This window comes from Chroicocephalus ridibundus, chromosome 27 (assembly GCF_963924245.1).
Source record: "Chroicocephalus ridibundus chromosome 27, bChrRid1.1, whole genome shotgun sequence".
Taxonomy (NCBI): Eukaryota; Metazoa; Chordata; class Aves; order Charadriiformes; family Laridae; genus Chroicocephalus; species Chroicocephalus ridibundus.
The window spans coordinates 663,292-682,639 of NC_086310.1; the positions used below are offsets into that span (position 1 = coordinate 663,292).

The 19,348-nt window shown below is 41.1% G+C and overlaps 1 protein-coding gene across 1 annotated transcript; it reads left to right on the forward strand.

The window, feature by feature from the left end:
- Positions 1-1,737: 1,737 nt before the first annotated feature.
- LOC134507753 (butyrophilin subfamily 2 member A1-like) lies at positions 1,738-17,944 on the forward strand. Its single transcript, XM_063318621.1, is given in 13 exon segments — positions 1,738-1,870; positions 4,080-4,154; positions 5,692-5,964; positions 6,558-6,656; positions 7,322-7,348; positions 12,417-12,443; positions 13,424-13,450; positions 13,884-13,910; positions 14,939-14,965; positions 16,421-16,441; positions 16,566-16,592; positions 17,168-17,655; positions 17,657-17,944. Coding segments are annotated over 12 exon segments (1,191 nt in total). The 5' UTR covers positions 1,738-1,870; positions 4,080-4,081; the 3' UTR covers positions 17,732-17,944.
- The last annotated feature ends 1,404 nt before the right edge of the window (positions 17,945-19,348 follow it).

Below are 19,348 nucleotides of genomic sequence, written 5' to 3' on the forward strand. Positions count from 1 at the left end.
TCTTCATCATTGGGGATATGCAGTTGTAGTGACTGGAAAGTGAACAGTTCATAAAGGGAACTGCACATCTCTAGGGAAAACATGCCATTTGTCAGAGATAATACAAAATCTTCCCATGACCTGTTGAAGGAAAAGGAAGCTCTTCTTGGTTTCCAAATCCATAAGAAGCAGAAGCATTGGCAGAAGTAGGACTTACCTTTTATCTCATGACAAACTCGATGCAGGTCGGCCGAGGTCACAACTCCCTCTGGTGGGATGACACTGTCTTTGTATGGAGTATTTTGTCAGACACAATAGCACGAGTTTCTGTTTGACTTCCCTTCCCCCTGCCCTTTCACTTGCTAAAACTCCCCCCCTGCACTGTGTGCACGTTTTCGTTGAAGGGAATCTTTTAATTTATTTTTTTTTTAAGTTCATAGAAATAGCTTCAGAAGAGTGCAAGATTTCCAGAGGGGGTAGGTTTTATGCAAAATACTTAACATCTATTTATGCACAGGCAATGCTGTCAGTTTGGGGAGGGGGGGAGGGCACACATTTTGTCTTCTAATATCAAGACAAGTGAGGCCATAGGTGTCACATTGCAAGTAGGAAGGCTTTTTTTCTCCCCAAAGAGACCTCCTCCAAGACATCTGTCCCGGTTTGGGGTGGAGCAGAGCCAACTTTCTGTACGGTGAGAGCGGCTCATGCTTATACTTGTTGCTGTGGCAACTTGTTGCTGACCCCCTATGGAGGGGTCCCACTGTGGGGAGGAACAGACAGGTACAGGTCAGGTGACCCAAACTGACCGATAGTGTATTCCATCCATCTGCCATGCTCTGGATAAAAGCTGAGGGATCAAAGGGGTCAGGCTGGCTCTTAATCAATGGCTCTCTTTCTTTGATGACTGGTATCTGAGGAAGACCCTGTCTGTTCATCTGCCTTTGATCCTGACCCATGGGTTCCTGAATCGAGATCCAGAATCCAGTTCCCATTCATCACTAAGTCCAGCCTGGAACTTCTCCGGTGCCTGCCAGTGACATCTCCCTGGGAGTTTGATATTTGTATAAATTGTATCTATTTCATTATTTCCTTTTTTTGTTTTATTTTATTATTATTATTTTATTAGTTTAGTTTTTTCTAAACTCATGAAGCTCTTTATCTCTCTTCTTCCTCTCCTTGGAGTGAGAGGTGGGGGAGAGCATCTGTTGTTTTGCCATTGGACAACCTGGCCCAAACTGTGACAACATCCAATGTCAAGCAGCCACTGTCACCTAGCAAAACCTACTGTTCCCTTGTCTCCTTTGCTCCTTGTTCCTCACCATGTTTTGTCCTTATATTAAAAGTAGTTCGGAATGGGAGACAGTCCACTCCCCTGCTTTACCTCCAGGTCTTCTAAACCTGTTCCTGCACAACACTTTGGAGCATGGCTAAGGCAAACATCAGGTAACTACCGCAGTGGTAAAACAATGCATTTTTTACACCACAGTCAATAACTGTCATTCTTTTTTCTAGTGATTATTCTGCTTTTAGATTAACTATAATTTATTGGCCAGCCCTAACAGTATCTTGAGGTCCATTTTCCACAGCTTTATAGAAAGTTTCCACTGTTTGAAATTTTCTAAGGGGTCTTTACACTTCTTTTTAATTATCATAGATTAATTCACCACAGATAGTATTAATCCCCAGCCCCACCCATTTTTATTTTCTTTCACTCTCACTGTACCGCATTGCAAAGGTTAATAGCTAACCTTTGGAAATAAAAGGATTAGTTTTATGGTCAGGATTGCGTGTCTGAGAGGGTCCAAAGGTACCAGCAGCCTGCTGAGCATTTCCAACTGATTTAAGCTGCACGCGGATTTCTTCAAGGGCAGCTGCGTTTCTGGAAATCCAGGTTTGTGTTTCTCTCTGTCAAAGCAATGCTTTATTTGTCTGCTTCTGTAGGGAAGAGCTCTGGATGGTTTCTTACCCCTCTGTTTCTTGGGAGGGTTTGTGTTGTGTTGGTTTGGGTGTTATCCTGAAATATCTGGGAATTATCTTTGCAGAGCTCTGCTTTGTGCGTATTTTTACATGGTGAACTGCCGCTTGGGAGAGAAAGAAAAACCACACACATAGCTTTATAACTACCTATCCTGAAGCCATGCTTACTGTTAGATTGGCTTCGGGACTGAGGAGGGTCGGATTTAGTGGAGAGAAAGCCACACTGTGACAGTGAGATGTGGATGTACAGACCCTTTGGAAAGCCCCAGACGAGTGTCGATATCATAAAATGGGTACAGATCCCTAACTCCACCTCTCCATCTTGGTTTGGTTTTTTTTTTTTCCCTATGATATAATGCATTACTTTCATTTTTGTTGTTCATCTTTCTCTTTGCCCCTGTTTTTAGCTGCCGTGCTCAGTGTGCAGCGTTTTTCTTCCCGTTCAGGGTGTTTGTTGCAGTCTTTTTTTTGCTACAGTGTTGGCATTGGAGTCTCAACAGAGTACCTGGCAGGCACTTTAAGGCTTGCTATTTGTTTTCATGGCTTTTTTTCCTATGTGTTTTGCAATAAGTTGTGCTTATTCTAGTCTATTTTTCTCCTTTCTTATTTCTTTGAATCCCAAGCGTCGCAGGTCTTGTAGCACTATCAGACTCAACTATAACAAAAAACCAAAATGGAACAATTTCTCCAGTTATCCTGGCAGCAGAGGAGGACCTCAGGATGGTGTGTGAAGGCTCAAAAAAAGAGGAAATTCAGAAAACAAATAAAAAATGTGTTGAAATCTCACATTCTTAATGGCTATAGGAATAGACTATATTATGCCTCAAAAAGATAAAAGAAGTAGGACTCATAAGATATGTCATTAGCTAGCTAAGTGTTAGGCTTCTAACATAATTTAGTTTCCTGGTCACCCTTTACTAGAAGTGAATTAAAACAGCCACCTCTGGATCATGGTATATTTTCTCCTGCTGTGAATGTATGTGTTGAGAAATTTTTAGTCGTCTTAGTTATTATGACCAGTAAAAACTCTGAAAATCCTTTGGGAAGTTTGGATGGGCCCTAACTAATGAAAGGTTCCATTTTGCATTGCCAAAAAAAAAAAAAAGTGCACATGGTGGGGAGAAGAGAAGCAAATCTATGGGTAAGCTACCCAGACATGTGGTGCAGACCTTATTGTGTCAAAGTCAAAGGAAAATCTTTCTTATTTTTTTTTTAACTGTGATTTTTAAAAAGTTTATATTTACTATTGCCAAAGTGAAACATTTCTATTTGAGTTATATTATTATGAGCATTTATATTTATTAAGAGTATTAATATTTATTATGAGGTAAATTTTATATTTATGTTTATTATTAATATTATATTTATTATAAGCACTTATTTGTGGAGTCTCCTTCTCTGGAGATATTCAAAGCCCACCTGGATGCGTTCCCCTCCAACCTGCTCTAGGTGACCCTGCTTTGGCAGGGGGTTGGACTGGAAGCTCTCCAAAGGTCCCTTCCAACCCCTACAATTCTGCGATTCTGATTATAGTTATATTTATATATAGTTATATTTATATATAGTTTTATATCTATACGTATAAAGAAAGAGAAAAAGCATGGCTTTGGTTATTTTGGTTATCTTGGAAACTTGTGCTTTAAAGTCCTGGTTAATTTAGAAACTTTTCTTTCTACTTTTATTACAAATATTTGAGGAAAGAAATTTTTAAAGTATTTCTAGAGTGAAATATTTAATTTAGAAAATACTAATGTATCCTTTTTTTTTTTTTATTTTAAGGCAGAATTTTTGTTCTGGGCTTTTCCACCTTGTATTGTCTTTGCCTTTTAACTCCAAGGAGCCATCTCGGGTCTGTTACTGGCACTACTCCTGAGATGTGTGTCTGCCAGCTCAGGAATTGCTCACTTCATAACCAATAACTAGTGTTGGAGTTTCTCCATACAGACCATAGGAACAATTGTAGGACTTCTCTGGCTGCTGGATCACTCCCCAGGTTCGTCTGGGGTGCAGCTGAACTTGTGGCAACAAGATGTTGGAGTGAACCTGGCTATGATGTAACTCAACTGTGAAGGACCCCATGTCATTTATTTTCCATTTAAACATAGATTTTTGTCTTCACATAGGTATGGGGGTCTCGGTCCAGCTGACAGCTGTCATCTTCATCTTGGTATTGGTATCTACACACTATCTCGCTGCAGGTAATTTTGCTCTGTAAAGGATTAATTTCACTCTGCTTAATCCATTTTAGAGACTACAAATAGTTTTGAACTGATGCCCCCTGCCCTGCTTCTGGCAGGGATAGGGTTAATCCTCCCCAGGCTCTGGCAGGGACACAGGTATTCCATCCCATGTGAACCATGCCCAGGCTGCAGCTGGGAGCTGCTGGGGAAGAGGGCATGAAGTCGCCGCTTGGCAGCTGGCCGGGGCATCCCAGGTCCAGTCGGTGAGAGGTGGTACCATAATCGTGTTTGTACATTCCTCTACCCATGTTGTTTTCTTGTTCCCTTTGCTGTTCTGTTAAACTGTCTTTGTCTCAACCCACAAGTTTTGCCTCTTTCTTCCGATTCTTCCCGGGGCGGGAGGGGGGCAGTTCGAGAGAGCGGCATGTGGTTCTTTGTTGCCGTCTGAGGCCAAACCACGACAGTCCTCTTTGGCACCCAATGTGGGGCATGAAGGGTTGAGATAAAGACAAAATTTGACTAGAGCTAGTTAAAACAAATTTGTTGTGCGCGTTTATTTAGTCGCTGGTCACTTGCTTGATTTGTTGTCGTGACTGTGTTATGTAAACTGCTATATGGTTTATGTACTCCCCACGATGCTGTTTATCATCTCTGGGACAGGGATCAGGATTATCATTTTGCTGCCCTGTGCGATATCAGCTTGTGACGTGATAACTTCAGTGTTCAGATGGTTATTTTGGGGTGTTTATGTAGTATTGCTTTTGTCTCAACCCACGAGTTTTGCCTTTTTCTTCCGATTCTTCCCCATGGAGGGGAAGGGAAGGCAACTTTGAGAGAGCGGCCACATGGTTCTTTGTTGCCGTCTGATGCCAAACCACGACACCCTCTATGACTTTCTTCTCCACTGAAGAAAGTCCAGGTTTAGATGATTTCTTTGGATTTCATGTCAACATAGATGCACGTTCCGGGATTTAGTGTGCTCAACTGTAGGCATTAAAACTGAGCACCTGAGAGCTATCTATCTAAGGTACCTGTGATGTCAATAGGAGAAGACAGGCCCACCCAGAGCATAACATAACTGATTTATGCCAGATTCCCATTTTCCCAGGGAATGAATCACTCTGTAGGGAATGCATTTTCTCCATGGCTTCTCTACAAGATCATTGCCTCAATGAGATACTTATCTTCTAGGTGGCTAAAGTCTTGTGAGATGAATATATCTAGATTACCTAATGCTGTCAACTTTACAAAGTGGGGTGATAAGGTAGTTTTGACTTGCATGATGTGTTGAATGCTGGTCATTTGAAATAGGGATGGCTTTTAATGACTTGTATTTCAAATGCGTCTATGTGCTTTTCTTCATCCTCAAATTTGCAGCTGCTGCTACTGATCAGAGCTGTGGGAGGATGTGCTATTGCCATGGGGTAATGGCTGCAATTTCAGTGGGGGAAGCACTTACAGAGCATTATACTTCCAAAACTTCTCACAGATTCTTCCCCCTTCCACCACTGTGATTGCTGAGCAGAGTTCACCCATTTGTCTTTCTCTTCTGTAGGTGATGGCCATGATCCGCTGCTTGTCTTGGATGGTTATGAGGATGAAGGCATTCGACTCAAATGTTTCACTGAGAGGTTGTTTTCTGAAGTCCAGGTGTTGTGGACAGATGGTAGAGGCGGTAGTCTCACTGGGACTCCTCTCAGCACCAACACCATCACTGCTAATGCCAGCAGCTCCATCATTCTGAAACCAGGATCTGGAAACACTGTGTCCTGCAAAATAATCGATAAACTGCTGAAAACATCAACAGAATCTTCAGTCGTCATTGCGAGTGAGTATGAGCTTGTGTCCTTGTGTCCTGGGAAGAAAAATAGTGAGCTGATGCATGCAGGGCAGATTGCCCCAGGAACACTAATTTCTAGGGGAATAGAATAATCAGTTTTCACAGAAGTTTTCTTCTGTGGTATATCTTGATCTTTGCACTGAACCACCATTAGTTTCCAGGGACAACTCCCAAACATTGTCAAAATATTAATAATAAAAACAACCTTCCATGGGTGTAATACCATCTGGGGAAAATGAAATTCTGTTATCGAGTGGAGCTTATTCTCACTTGCAGGTATGGAGGATGCCGTTCCATCTCTCTCTGTTTTTCTCACATTTCCTTCCACTTCTGTTTCAATTACTATAACATGTAATAAACTGCTCTCTTTTATTCTATTCTAACACAGTGGTTTACACAAATAACTGATGGTGCTTTGTAAAATAGTCTAGGGACGTAAAAGTCCCAGTGAACTGTTCCTACAGGTGTCTGGGAGTGAAATTTAGATCCAAATTAGTTTTCTTTCACATTAGGCATGTAATTAAAGTATAAAGTTGATTATTCAAGGAAATTTATAACTGATCATCTGAAATAATTTGCAGATGTCTTCTTTCCTGCCACCTCCCCTTGGCTGGCAGCTTTTATCGTGATCCTGCTCTTGGGCATATTCCTGGTTATCGCGGCAATTTATAAACTCAGAAGTAAGTTCCACTTTTAATGCTAAAGTGATGAATGCTTCATACAAAGGCAACATCACGATGTCCAGAATTATTTGGGGAGGAGGGTACAGGATTATGAACAATCACCCTCGTGATTCTCCATCCATGGATTTTTACTGCATGTTTGCTTTCTTTGTATAGTTGTTTTTAAGCATCTCTTAACTACTCCAACATCTTAGGGTATAAACCTGTACAATCACATTTGCCAATATGAATTGACATGTTACTATAGAGAAATTATTGTTGCAAGTTAATCTCATTATTGAAATAAACAATTCTGGCAAATAACTGAAGTATGTTCATGTACCTAAATGTACCCACTGGCTTAATTTATTTGTAAGTCATTTTGTTGCTTTATAAGCTGTTTTCTAACTAAGGCAGTTCTACAACAGAAATCTGTTGCCAAGTCTGCATTTTTCTGCTTTCAGCATCACTAGTTTTATTCATTAAGTTCTGTATGATTTCTTGTTGTTTTTTTTTTTTTAATGAAAGATATAACTATATGCAAATCAAGATATTTTGAAAATAAATTGCTTCCATAACAAGTATGACCATCACGAAATATGAAGTATAATTTGAAAACTTACAAGCAAGAAGAAAGTAATACAACATTTTCCTTCTCCCTGCCTCTCTCTTCTCTCTCTCAGGCAACAGTAAGACAACTACTCGTGAAAGTAAGTCATATTATTACCATATTTAAAAGTCATATTAGTACTATATTTCCTCATTAACATCTTGAAAGAGATATGCAACACTAGAAATGTTGGCCAGTGGTAGAAACCATGGGGTTAGACAGTTGTATTCCTAAGGTTGTTTTCTGACAGACACTTCAAAAGATGGGGACTTTGGTTGACCTTACCTACCTGTGGGCTCCAGTGAGGGTGTCTTGCGGGGAATAAGTCACCTTACGTTCAGCCAACACAGAAAGACTGTCCCACTGCCAAGAAGTTTTTTCCGTGTATTTGAACAGAACTTCCTATGTTCCAACTTGTGCCCATTGCCCCTCGTCCTGTCACTGGGAACCATTGAAAAGAGTCTGGCACGATCCTTCTTCAACCCACCCTTTAGATACTTATATGCCATAATAAGGTCTCCCCTCAGCCTTCTCTTCTCCAGGCTAAAGAGTCCCAGCTCTCTCAGCCTTTCCTCATAAGGGAGGTGCTCCAGTCCCATAATCATCTTGGTTGCCCTACGCAGGACCCGCTCCAGCAGTTCCCTGTCCCTCTTGAACTGGGGAGCCCAAAACTGGACGCAGTATTCCAGGTGTGGCCTCACCAGTGCAGAGTAGAGGGGGAGAATGACCTCCTTCGACCTACTGGCCACACTCTTCCCTATGCAGCCCCGGATTACATTGGCCTTTTTGGCAACAAGGGCACATTGTTGGCTCATGGATAATTTGCTGTCTGCCAGGACCCCCAGATCCTTCTCCTCAGAACTACTTCCCAGGAGGTCCACCCCTAACCTATACTGGTGCTTAGCATTCTTCCTCCCCAGGTGGAGGACCTTGCACTTGCTTTTGTTGAACCTCATTAGGTTCTCCTCTGCCCAGCTCTGCAGCCTGTCTAGGTCACACTGGATGGCAGCATGACCCTCTGGAGTGTCAGCCACCCCTCCCAGCTTGGTATCATCAGCAAACTTGCTGAGGATACACTCTGTCCCATCATCCAGGTCATTAATGAATATACTGAACAAAATTGGACCGAGTATTGACCCCTGGGGGACACCACTGGTTACGGGCCTCCAACTAGACTCTGTGCCGCTGATCACAACCCTCTGAGTCCTGTCACACAGCCAGCTCTCAATCCACCTCACTGTCCCCTCGTCTAGTCCACACTTCCTCAGCTTCCTAATGAGGATGTTATGGGAGACAGTGTCAAAAGCCTTGCTAAAGTCAAGGTAGATGACATCTAGGGCTCTCCCCTCATCCAGCCAACCCGTTATAACATCATAGAAAGCTATCAGATTGGTCAAGCATGATTTACCCTTGGTAAATCCATGTTGACCACTGCCAATAACTTCCTGTTCCTCAACGTGTTTGGAGATGACATCCAGAATGAGTCGCTCCAATACCTTCCCAGGGACGGAGGTGAGACTAACCGGTCTGTAGTTCCCTGGGTCCTCCTTCTTGCCTTTTTGGAAGACTGCCTTCCTCCAGTCCTCAGGCACCTCTCCTGTTCCCCATGACCTTTCAAAGACGATGGAGAGTGGTCTAGCAATAACATCTCCCAGCTCCCTCGGCACTCGCGGGTGCATCTTGTCAGGGCCCATGGACTTATGGATGTCCAGATTGGCCAAGTGGTCTCTGACCTGGTCCTCCTCAACCGAAGGAAAATCTTCCTCTCTCTAGACCTTCCCCCTTGCCTCCAGGGTATGGGATTCATGAGAGACAGCTTTAGCAGTGAAGACCAAAGAAAAGAAGGCATTCAGTAACTCTGCCTTCTCCGTGTCTTCCACCACTAGGGCACCCGTCTCATTCATCAGTGGGCCTACATTTTCCCTAGTCTTCCTTTTTCTATCGATATACTGAAAGAATCTCTTCTTATTGTCTTTAATTGCCAATGCCTGCTCCTGATGAGAAATGAGGGAATTCTTGCATCCCATTTAACCTGGGCTTTTCTGCCTGCAGATGTTGAAAGAAGTGGTAAAAAGCTTTTGGTATGGGTCACCATTTGTGCAACAGCTTTCACAGGTTTTCTTGCCCCTGACTGATCTGTCTAAAACTTTGCTATTTCCAGAAAAATGACTTTTTGACAGTCCGCAAGGTGTCTTGTCCAGGCTCCTTAAAGCAGTAGAACAATTTCTAGTGCCCTTATGTGAAAATGTGATAAAAAGACTCTTTGAACACCCCAAACACAATGTTGGAGTGTAGTTAAAGCTGCCATATGGATGTGATTGGGCAGGGCGTAGAAGTGGCAGTGTGTTCAGCGTGTCCACAAACCAATTTTTCCCTGCCAAGAGCCACTCCACCTTTCAGTAGGTGCAAAATGTTCAATACAAAATTTTGTTTCATGAGAAAACTGGAGGTACTTATAAAACAATTTTTCTAGATTTTTTGTTCTATTTAAAAAAAAAAAAAGTCTTAGGTAAAAGACAAAACTATATAGCTTCTTTTAGATAGCTTGCGTCTTCGAGCTCCCACCAGCAATGAAGAAAATAGGGATGAAGGTCAGAGGAGGAACTCGGCTTATTCCTCTGAACTGTACAAGGAGGTTTTTTACTCTTTAATGACTACGGAAACAATTAAAAAAAAAAAGGTAAAAAAAAGTAAGTTTCCTGGGCTAATGGTAGCCTTTGTAAACTTCTGGAGAATCCAACATATTCTGCTTGAAAAATGCCACAGGCTAGGAAGTTATTTTCATTTTTTAAAATGAAAACCTGATTGCTTGTCTGAATATTTACATCAATTTCCAAACAGTTTTATCTTCAGGATGAGATTTTTATTCTTTTTTTAAGGACTTTTAACTTAGAGCATAAAAGCAGAATATGTCTAATCGCTGTTTTATAGTGATGGTAACTCTAAAGTAAAGAAAATGTCCCTTTGCCATAATTGAGGGAGTGACCTGCTGCCTGGTAACTGAACTCAGAAAAATTCATATAAACAAAAAAAATTTTGGAATAAAAAAAAAAATAAAATACGTGGGAATAAATCTATGGAGACTTTTATTAAAATTCACATCCAGGCATCCCTGAAACACTTCTCATCCATTTCTCAGACTTTCGTCACCTGTCAGGTGATAAGTCAATATGACTTCTGAAGTAAAACTGAGCAAGTACTAAATTATCAGAGAACAGAAAAAAGTCTTTTTGCTGTCAAGATGTTGTAGTGCTGGCACAGGTTGCCCTGGAGAGACTGCAAAGTCTCCATCCTTGGAGACATTCAAAACCCAACTGGACACAGCCCTAGGCCAACTCTGCTCGAGCAGGGTGAGTGGACTAAATGGAACTCAAGAGGTCCCCTTCCAACCTCAGCTCTTCGGTGACTCTGTAAAAAATATCCTAGCTGCTGATCCCTAAATGGCTGAGAGTTTGTAACAGCAGAGAAAACAAGGCTAGATGTTACAGTGTGATTTATGATGGATCTCAGTACCTTTGTTTCTAATGTTGCAACAAAATGGCTTAACTTGAGGAAGCAAGGTTTTTATTTGGTTTCCGTCAATGCCTGTACTGCACTTGTTTAAACTGAGTGTATAAAAAATAATTTACTTCTGAAGTCTAGTTACCTAGTATTAAAAAAAAATCATAATTTATGTGTATGTATATATGTATTCAAATACACACAACTATATATATATATATATAGGCCAATAGTATGTAACATAGAATGATAGAATGGTTAGGGTTGGAAGGGACCTTAAAGATCACCTAGTTCCAACACCCCTGCCCTGGGCAGGGTCCTCCCTCTAGACCAGTCTACTCAAAGCCCCATCCAGTCTGGCCTTGAACACTTGGATGGGGATGGGGTATCCACAACTTCCCTGGGCAACCTCTTCCAGTGCCTCACCACCCTCACAGTAAAGAATTTCTTTCTAATATCCAAGGTAAATCTCCCCTCTTTCAGTTTGAAACTGTTACCCCATGTCCTATCATTTCACTCCCTGATCCAGAGTCCCTCCCCATCTTTCCTGTAGGCCTCCTTCAGGTACTGGAAGGGCCTATAAGGTCTCCCTGGAGCCTTCTCTTCTCCAGGCTGAACAACCTCGACTCTCTCAGCCTGTCCTCATAGCAGAGATGCTCCAGCCCTTAGATCATCTTTGTGGCCCTCTGCTGGACCCTTTCCAACAGGTCCATGTCCTTCTTGTGCTGAAAGCTCCAGAGCTGGACGCAGTACTCCAGGTGGGGTCTCACAAGAGCAGAGTAGAGGGGCAGAATCACCTCCCTCGACCTGCTGGCCACGCTGCTGGGGACACAGACCAGGATGTGGTTGGCTTTCTGGGCTGCAAGCGTGCATTGCCTGCTCATGTTGAGCTTCTCATCCACCAGCACCCCCAAGTCCAGCACCCCCAAGTATATGTACATTTACATACATATATATAGGCCAATAGCATCCTGGCCTGTATGAGAAATAGTGTGGCCAGCAAGACTAGGGCAGTGATCATCCCCCTGTACTTAGCGCTGGTGAGAGTGTGACATAAATACCATGTCCAGTTTTGGGCCCCTCACTACAGGAAAGACATTGAGCTGCTGGAGTGGGTCCAGAGAAATGCAATGGAGCTGGTAAGGGGTCTGGAGAACAAATCTTATGAGAAGCCGCTGAGGGAGCTGGGGTTGTTTAGACTGGAGAAAAGAAGGCTGAGGGGAGACCTTCTTGGTCTCTACAACTCCCTGAAAGGAGGGTGTAGTGAGATGGGGTTCTATCTCTTCTCCCAGGGAACAGGCGATAGGACAAGAGGAAACAGCCTCGAGTTGCACCAGGGCAGGGTTAGGCTGGATATTAGGAAAAATTTCTTCACAGAGCAGGTTATCAAACTTTGGAACAGGCTGCCCGGGGAAGTGGTGGAGTCACCATCCCTGGAGGTGTTTAAAAGACGTGTAGACATGGTGCTGAGGGACATGGGTTAGTGGTGGACTTGGCAGTGTTGGGTTAACGATTGGACTCAATGATCTTAAGGGTCTTTTCCAGCCTAAATGATTCTATGATTCTATACAAATCATGGCTTAATCACTTCTGTGTAGTCTTTAAAACTGAATGTTTACTCCTTGAAGAATTATTTTTAGGATATAAAAATATTTCTGTGTTCACAGGAAATGCACAAAAGGAATTTCAAAAAGGTAAGTTTAACACATTTTTTGTCAGTGATTTCTATCTATAAATCTCTCTCATCCTTCAGAACTAGATAAAAGCTGAGCTTAGGAAATATTAGTGACTGTTTTGCTTTTATAAAATAAAATAATAAAAAAAAAATCATTGCTCTACCTTTTATATTGAGCATTTAAAGACAATTGATGCCTACTGCAAAGAAGAGGACTAATTTCATGGAGAAATTTGATGTCTGGCTGGTATTTTTTTGCTCATTATTTGAGCTTGCAAATTGTTCTGTTGGTTAATTTGGATAAGTTTATGTGTTCTTTAGGATCATGGTTCATGCTGAATTTCAGTCTGTGATAAAAAGAATTAAGCTCTAGAGTCTGAAAAATAAAATAAAAAATAGTTTCTGTTCTTTCTATAAAGGCTGGTTTGGACTGCATTGTACAAAAGCAGAACAAGAATATTGCTTTTACTGTGAAGAGCAAGTGAGCTGGGTGTGCCAGAGATGTAGTAAATCCAGTAACCTTTTTTGAAACTTTTAGTAGTCCTTATGGTACCATGGAGAAACAGCAATTACAGCTTTTATAAAGCTACGTTTAATATTATCTGGACACCGCTCACTTTTGTTTCAACGTAAGTGCTAAGAACCGTCCGCAGGTGGGTGTGCTGCGGCCACTCAGTCACACCTTCATTAAAGTATTGGGGTTTTTCCCCGTAGGTCAGTCATCTGAAGTACTTCATTCTACTGAGGTTAATTTCTTGGCCTGTCCTTTTGTTCCCGCCTTAAGGGAAGGTACCAGCATAATGAAGACAATAACTCTGGCTGCCTTATAGCTGGGGGGCATCTGATCATTTTTATGAAGCTGGGATCAGTTCAGTTTAGCTTAGCTCTTGCTATACAGAACACAGTGGAACAGATAGAAATGTCAATGTATTTGTGTAAAAAAATAAAAAAAAAAGGAAAAGAAATGGCGTTTTAATATTTAAACATAATCTTTTTCAGAGATAGCGGATCTCAAAGATGAACTGGGTAAGACCATGTTTTGACTTCTTTGTTTTGAGTATCCTTTGATTAGAAGAATCCTCTATATTTAAAAAAGTTATATTATCATGAAAGAAGACCCACACTGAAAATGCCCTTCTATTTTAAAGCTGGGATTTTCAATTAAATTAATGATATCTAGTATTATTATCTTCAATGTCACCTGGTTTTAGCCGTGAATTTTATGTCTAATTATTAGTCTAAGCTAATAACCTAGTCTTCTTCTACAGGATGGGTATCTTCAGAGGACAATTTATTGCCCACCTATTTTGAAATTATATTCTGAATTTAATGCCAAGCCTCAGTTCCCCAAAAGAAAATGTTCTATATCACTGAAATTCTCACTCGCATTTTGTGTGTTTTTTCTCTTGAAAAATGTAACATTCTCTGCTATTTCTGGGTTTGTTGTTTTGTGTTTCAGATGAGGAGCGGGACAGATTTCAGAATGGTAAAATAACACTTTTTTTCTACTTTGCATTTAGTACTACACACTATTCTTTTAACCATACCCTGAAAGATGCTGTGCAGGTGACTATTCTAAGAAAATAACAGCGTTTTATGCAATTTTGAGTGTTAGAGTTGGAAAATGATCCCAGAACTTCACAGTTGCAAAGATTTACTCTACTATTCCAAACAAAAAGATAATTGAAAAGTTATGTTATGTGTATGTGTACACACAGTCTCTCTTTTTATCTACAGGAATATATCTATATTTCTATAAAATGAGAGTATATATAGCTATTTTCATGTATTTTTATATATATTTATATATAAAATAAGAGTATATGTGGCTATTTTTATATATATATACATATATATATAAAAATATAAATTTATTTTTCCACTGCTTGAAAATATTTAAGTGGAACATTTTATTTATTGGATCTCAAAACAAAATAATTACTAAAGCATCTGACTAGAGCATTGAAAAGAATATAAAGGGAAAAATCGCAGTGTAATTCCTGTTGAACATTGAGAATAAAAGAGTTCTCAAAAAGCAACTGTGACAAGCTCTGTCCCCAGGTGAAGCTAAGAACAATAAAATGGTAACATGGGGTTTTATTTGTGTACAAGAGACATTCTCCAGTGTTGTGTTACTGAGAGAGGTTTCACTCTCCTTCGCTTATGATGTTCTATGAACTGTAAATATCCTTGGGAGCTATTTCCTCTGAATGACTCCCCAATTGTTTCTGGTATTTTTTGTTATTTATTTTGTCATATCTTGTGTTCAGGAATATTTGTGCAGCACATTATTTAATACCAGAGAAAATTTATATAATGCATGTCTATTATTCTATAAACAGATTAATCCTATATATATAAATATACATAAACAGATATACACAGATTAATAAACATATTAAGCCTGTATATCTAAATAACCTATATATTAGAATTCCAAAACACATGGTGAGTGTACCATAATTTGCATGATTTAGTCATCCTAACTTTTAATTTAATTTTGTTTCTTTATAGAAAATCAGGATATGTTGGACAAAATTGGTAAGGATATTAAGTTAACTTTGGTCCTTTAAAATGATTTAAATTATTTGTTATCAGAAATACCACTTTGGAACTGAAGTGTGCCACCATTTGAGGGCTATTGCAGCACTTCGTTCTCTTCCACAGTTAGACTTAGTTGTCCCTAAAAAACAGTGTTTATCTGACACAATTGTGGACTCTAGAATGCCTGTTTCTATGACAAGGGAACACCTTTTCATACCTTTAAGGGTTTAATTTTTGCTGTAGTTGAGTAGAAAACAGATTTTCCTTCCTACGAACAAACCGACACTTCTGAAAGCAAGTACAAAAAAAAAAAAAGATTTATATGCATTTTGACATGTTGGCCATTTCAAGGTCCTGTTTGTCATCTGACAAGTTCTGGAAGCATGGCCATGGGTCCTCTACGTATTCATTCCTGCCCCTAGAGGGGAATAACCCCCTGCACCACTACAGGTTAGGGACTGACCTGCTGGAAAGCAGCTCTGCAGAGAGGGACCTGGGAGTCCTGGCGGACAACAAGTTGACCATGAGGCAGCAATGTGCCCCTGTGGCCAAGAAGGACAATGGTCTCCTGTGGGGCATGAGAAAGAGTGTGACCAGCAGGTTGAGGGAGGTCATCCTCCCCCTCTGCTCTGCCCTGGTGAGGTCACATACTGTGTCCAGTTCTGGGCTCCCCAGTTCAAGAAAGACAAGGAACTGGAAAGAAAGACAAGGAGTGGATAGAATGCAGCGGAGGGCTATAAAGGTGGTCAGGGGACTTGAGCATCTTATGAGGAAAGGCTGAGAGACCTGGGTGTGTTTAGCCTAAAGAAGAGAAGGCTGAGAGGGGATTTCATCAATGCTTATCAATGTCTAAAGAGTGGATGTCAAGAGAATGGGGCCCTACTCTTTTCAGTGGTGTCCACTGACAGAACAAGGGGCAAACGGCACAAACTGAAACACGGGAAGTTCCATCTGAACATGAAGAAAAGCTTCTTTAGTTTGAGGATGCCAGAGCACTGGAACAGGCTGCCCAGAGAGGTTGTGCAGTCTCCTTCTCTGGATATATTCAAAACCCACCTGGATGTTGTCCTGTCCAACCTGTTCTAGATGACCGTGCTTTGTCAGGGGGGTTGGGCTAGCTGATCTCTGAAGGTCCCTTCAAACCCCAGCCATTCTGTGATTCTATGTACGTACAGGTGATTCGGCTCACCTAACTAGTTACCTACTGAAACAGCAGAGAAGGAACACTTTCTCATGTTCCATTTTCTTTATCCTGACTCTACATAGAGTCCAGTTGACTAGCTTGGGTTTAGATAACCTCTACCCCTCCAAGGTTAAGCTAGCATCTTTTCCCAAATCCTAGTCTGAAGTATACTTAAGTAAAGTAGTATCGAAAATACTCTTATTAGCACAGACACCCTGTAGAAGAGCCTTACCATGCATGAGTATAACACAACTTTCTGTCTTTTTCAGAAAACGTCCAAAATGAGCTGGGTGAGTTGAAAGATGAAAAGTAATTTTGTCATATCTACACCCCTCCAACTCCATACTGTACTAAAATAAGGTCTATTAATATTCTGCTCTAATTTTAATTAATCATTCATTTCTTTTCTTGCAGATTTCAGAAGAGCTCAAAGCAACGCAGGTAAGTCAAATCTCACCTGCCGTTAACCTCATGTTCTTTCATGCACATTCCAGAGTCTATCCCTTGTGTCATGAAAAACTCACAGGCTGTCAGAATTTGGGGAAATTTTGAAGCCCATGGGTTGAAAGAGACCATCTCCCATCTACACAGTTCTCAGTGTCATGAATTGGAGCGAAGCATTTCTGCACCAACTAGGACGCTTTTACACGTTATGTGCCTTTGAGAGATTCAGCTTTGTGCTTTATTCCAAAAAATCCATCTGCCAGATGCATCTAACCAGAGAGCCTGGATCCCCTCAGTCAGAGAAAAGATGAATTAACAAAGGCACAGTGAAGCCAGAGAAGAGGCATGTCCTGATGGATATTATTTCTGCTATTGAGTTTTTGTCTGACAAAAGCATACTGTATATTCCTGGGGTATTTAGTTGTTTGCTTTGATTTTTTTAGTGTTTTTATTTTTTTTTCTTATTTTATGATTTCTCTCCTTTATTCACTTCCTTCGAGACTATTGTTTATTTTCCTGAAAATCAGAAATAACCTGGTGCTTTGTAATTTTTTTTTTCTTCCTTTCTCAAGTTAATATCACTCTGGATGAGAATTGCAAACATCCCAGCCTCGTCATTAAGGAGAAAAACAGAGTCATGTCCTCCACGCAGAAGGAGATCCTGCCCAAAGCAGTGGTGGTAGCTACTAAAGGGTTTTCAGAAAAGAGACATTACTGGGAAGTGGAGGTGGGGGATAAATCAGAGTGGGAGCTGGGTGTCGTGGATGAGGAAATTAGAAACACACTGAGGAACACCACAATAAATACTTTCCCAAAGGGGAATTTACTCAGTCTGCGGTTTTCTCAGGGAAAATACACCTTAACTGGTGGGAAAGGTGAAGGAAATTTCAAGCCCTGCAGCGTGGTAGGTGTTTTCCTGGATTGGGAATCTAGCACGCTGTCATTCTTTGATGTTGAAGAAAAGTGCCTTCTTGAGTCTCTCACTTTTGAGCTTTCTGGGAATCTGTACCCATTCTTCAGTCCAGGCTCTGACGACAAATGGTTGGGAGTACGCCCTGTATACACTTAAAATACAAATACTCTGTGACATCCTTCCACAGGGCCAGGAGGAGATTGATAAATTAATTATGTGGTGAATCGCAGAGGACGGGAAAGCAGAGAGGAAACAAACAAACAAACAAAGTAATATCAGCTTTTAAAACCATGGTCAAGAAAGAAATAGTCTATGAAGTACTTCTTAGGGATTCATCTTGTACTAAGGAACTGATTTTGTAAAAACCCAGACCTGTCAAATGTTACAATTTCAATTCATTCTGCCTGGACTAAACAAACATGGATTTATTTCAGTATTTGTTGCAGTTGTTGTGTATTCTTTTTTAACTAATAAACCCATCAGAACAATTTACCAGGAAGAGTATGAATGGAAATTTCAAATTTTATACAAAGTCAGAAAACTATTAATAACAATCACATTATGAACTATGAAATGCAAGTAGCCTTTTTGGAGATGTGCTTTTAGAGATGTTAAGCGATAAGGGTGAAATCCACAGATCACATAAAACTCAGGAATAATTCCTTGTATGTAAGCAGTTGGTTAAGTTCATTTGACTTAAGGAATGGGAGTCAAGTGTTAGATTCAGCTGCCCAAATGTGGAAGCCTAATGCAATTGGAGCTCCCACAGGGCTATCAGAGCATGGGATTTCTGGGATTTTTCTCAGACCCTCCTGAAGCAGCAGCTGAAGATGGGAGAAAGTGTGACATGGCATCTCAAGTGGTAATAGACGTCTGTCTTCTGGCAAGTGAATGACATCTTATTCTCTACTATCTGTAACTGGAGTGTAAAACTCATGCTCGCATGTAAGCAGTGTGGCAGGTTGACCTTGGCTGGCCACCAGGTGCCCACCAGGCTGTTCTATCATTCTCCTTCCTCAACCGGTTAGAGGGGGAAAATTTGACAAAAGGCTCGTAGGTTGAGATAAGGACAGGAAGATCACTTAGCAATTACTGTCATAGGCAAAACAGACTCAAATTGGGGAAATTAATTCAATTTATTGCCAATCAATTCAGAGTAGAATAATGAGAAATAAAATCAAATCTTAGAAAACACCTTCACCCCACCCTTCCCTTCTTCCTGGGTTCAACTTCACTCCTAACTTCTCTGCCTTGTTCCCCTGAGTAATGCAGGGTGACAGGGTATGGGGTTTGTTGTCAGTTCATAATGCACTGTCTCTGCTGCACCTTCCTTCACACAGGTTGCCCAAAGAAGCTGTGGCTGCCCCATCCCTGGAGGTGTTCAAGGCCAGGTTTGAGCAGCCTGGTCTGGTGGGAGGTATCCCTGCCCATGGCAGGGGGGTTGGACCGAGGTGATCTTTAAGATCCCTTCCAACCCAAACCATTCTATGATTCTATGAGTCAATTAAACTGAACCAGTTAGAAATGGTATTGGGTTTACATGGCAAAGTTTTGGTAGCTGGAGGTGGGGAGGCTGCAGGGGTGGCCTCTGTGAGAAGAGGGTTGTGGGCTCTAGAGCAGAGACTCCTCTGCAGCCCATGGAAATTTTGTAAGAATCCATGATGGAGCGGGTATTTCCCTGCAGTCTCTGGAGACATCACACTGCATCCCATAGAAAACCCAACCCTGAGCAGGTGGATAAAGCTGGATAAAGCAGCTAAAGAAGCTGAGGTCCATGGAGGATTTATGCTAGAGGAGATCCTCAAAGACTATAGCCTATGGAAAGGACCCATGCTGGAAC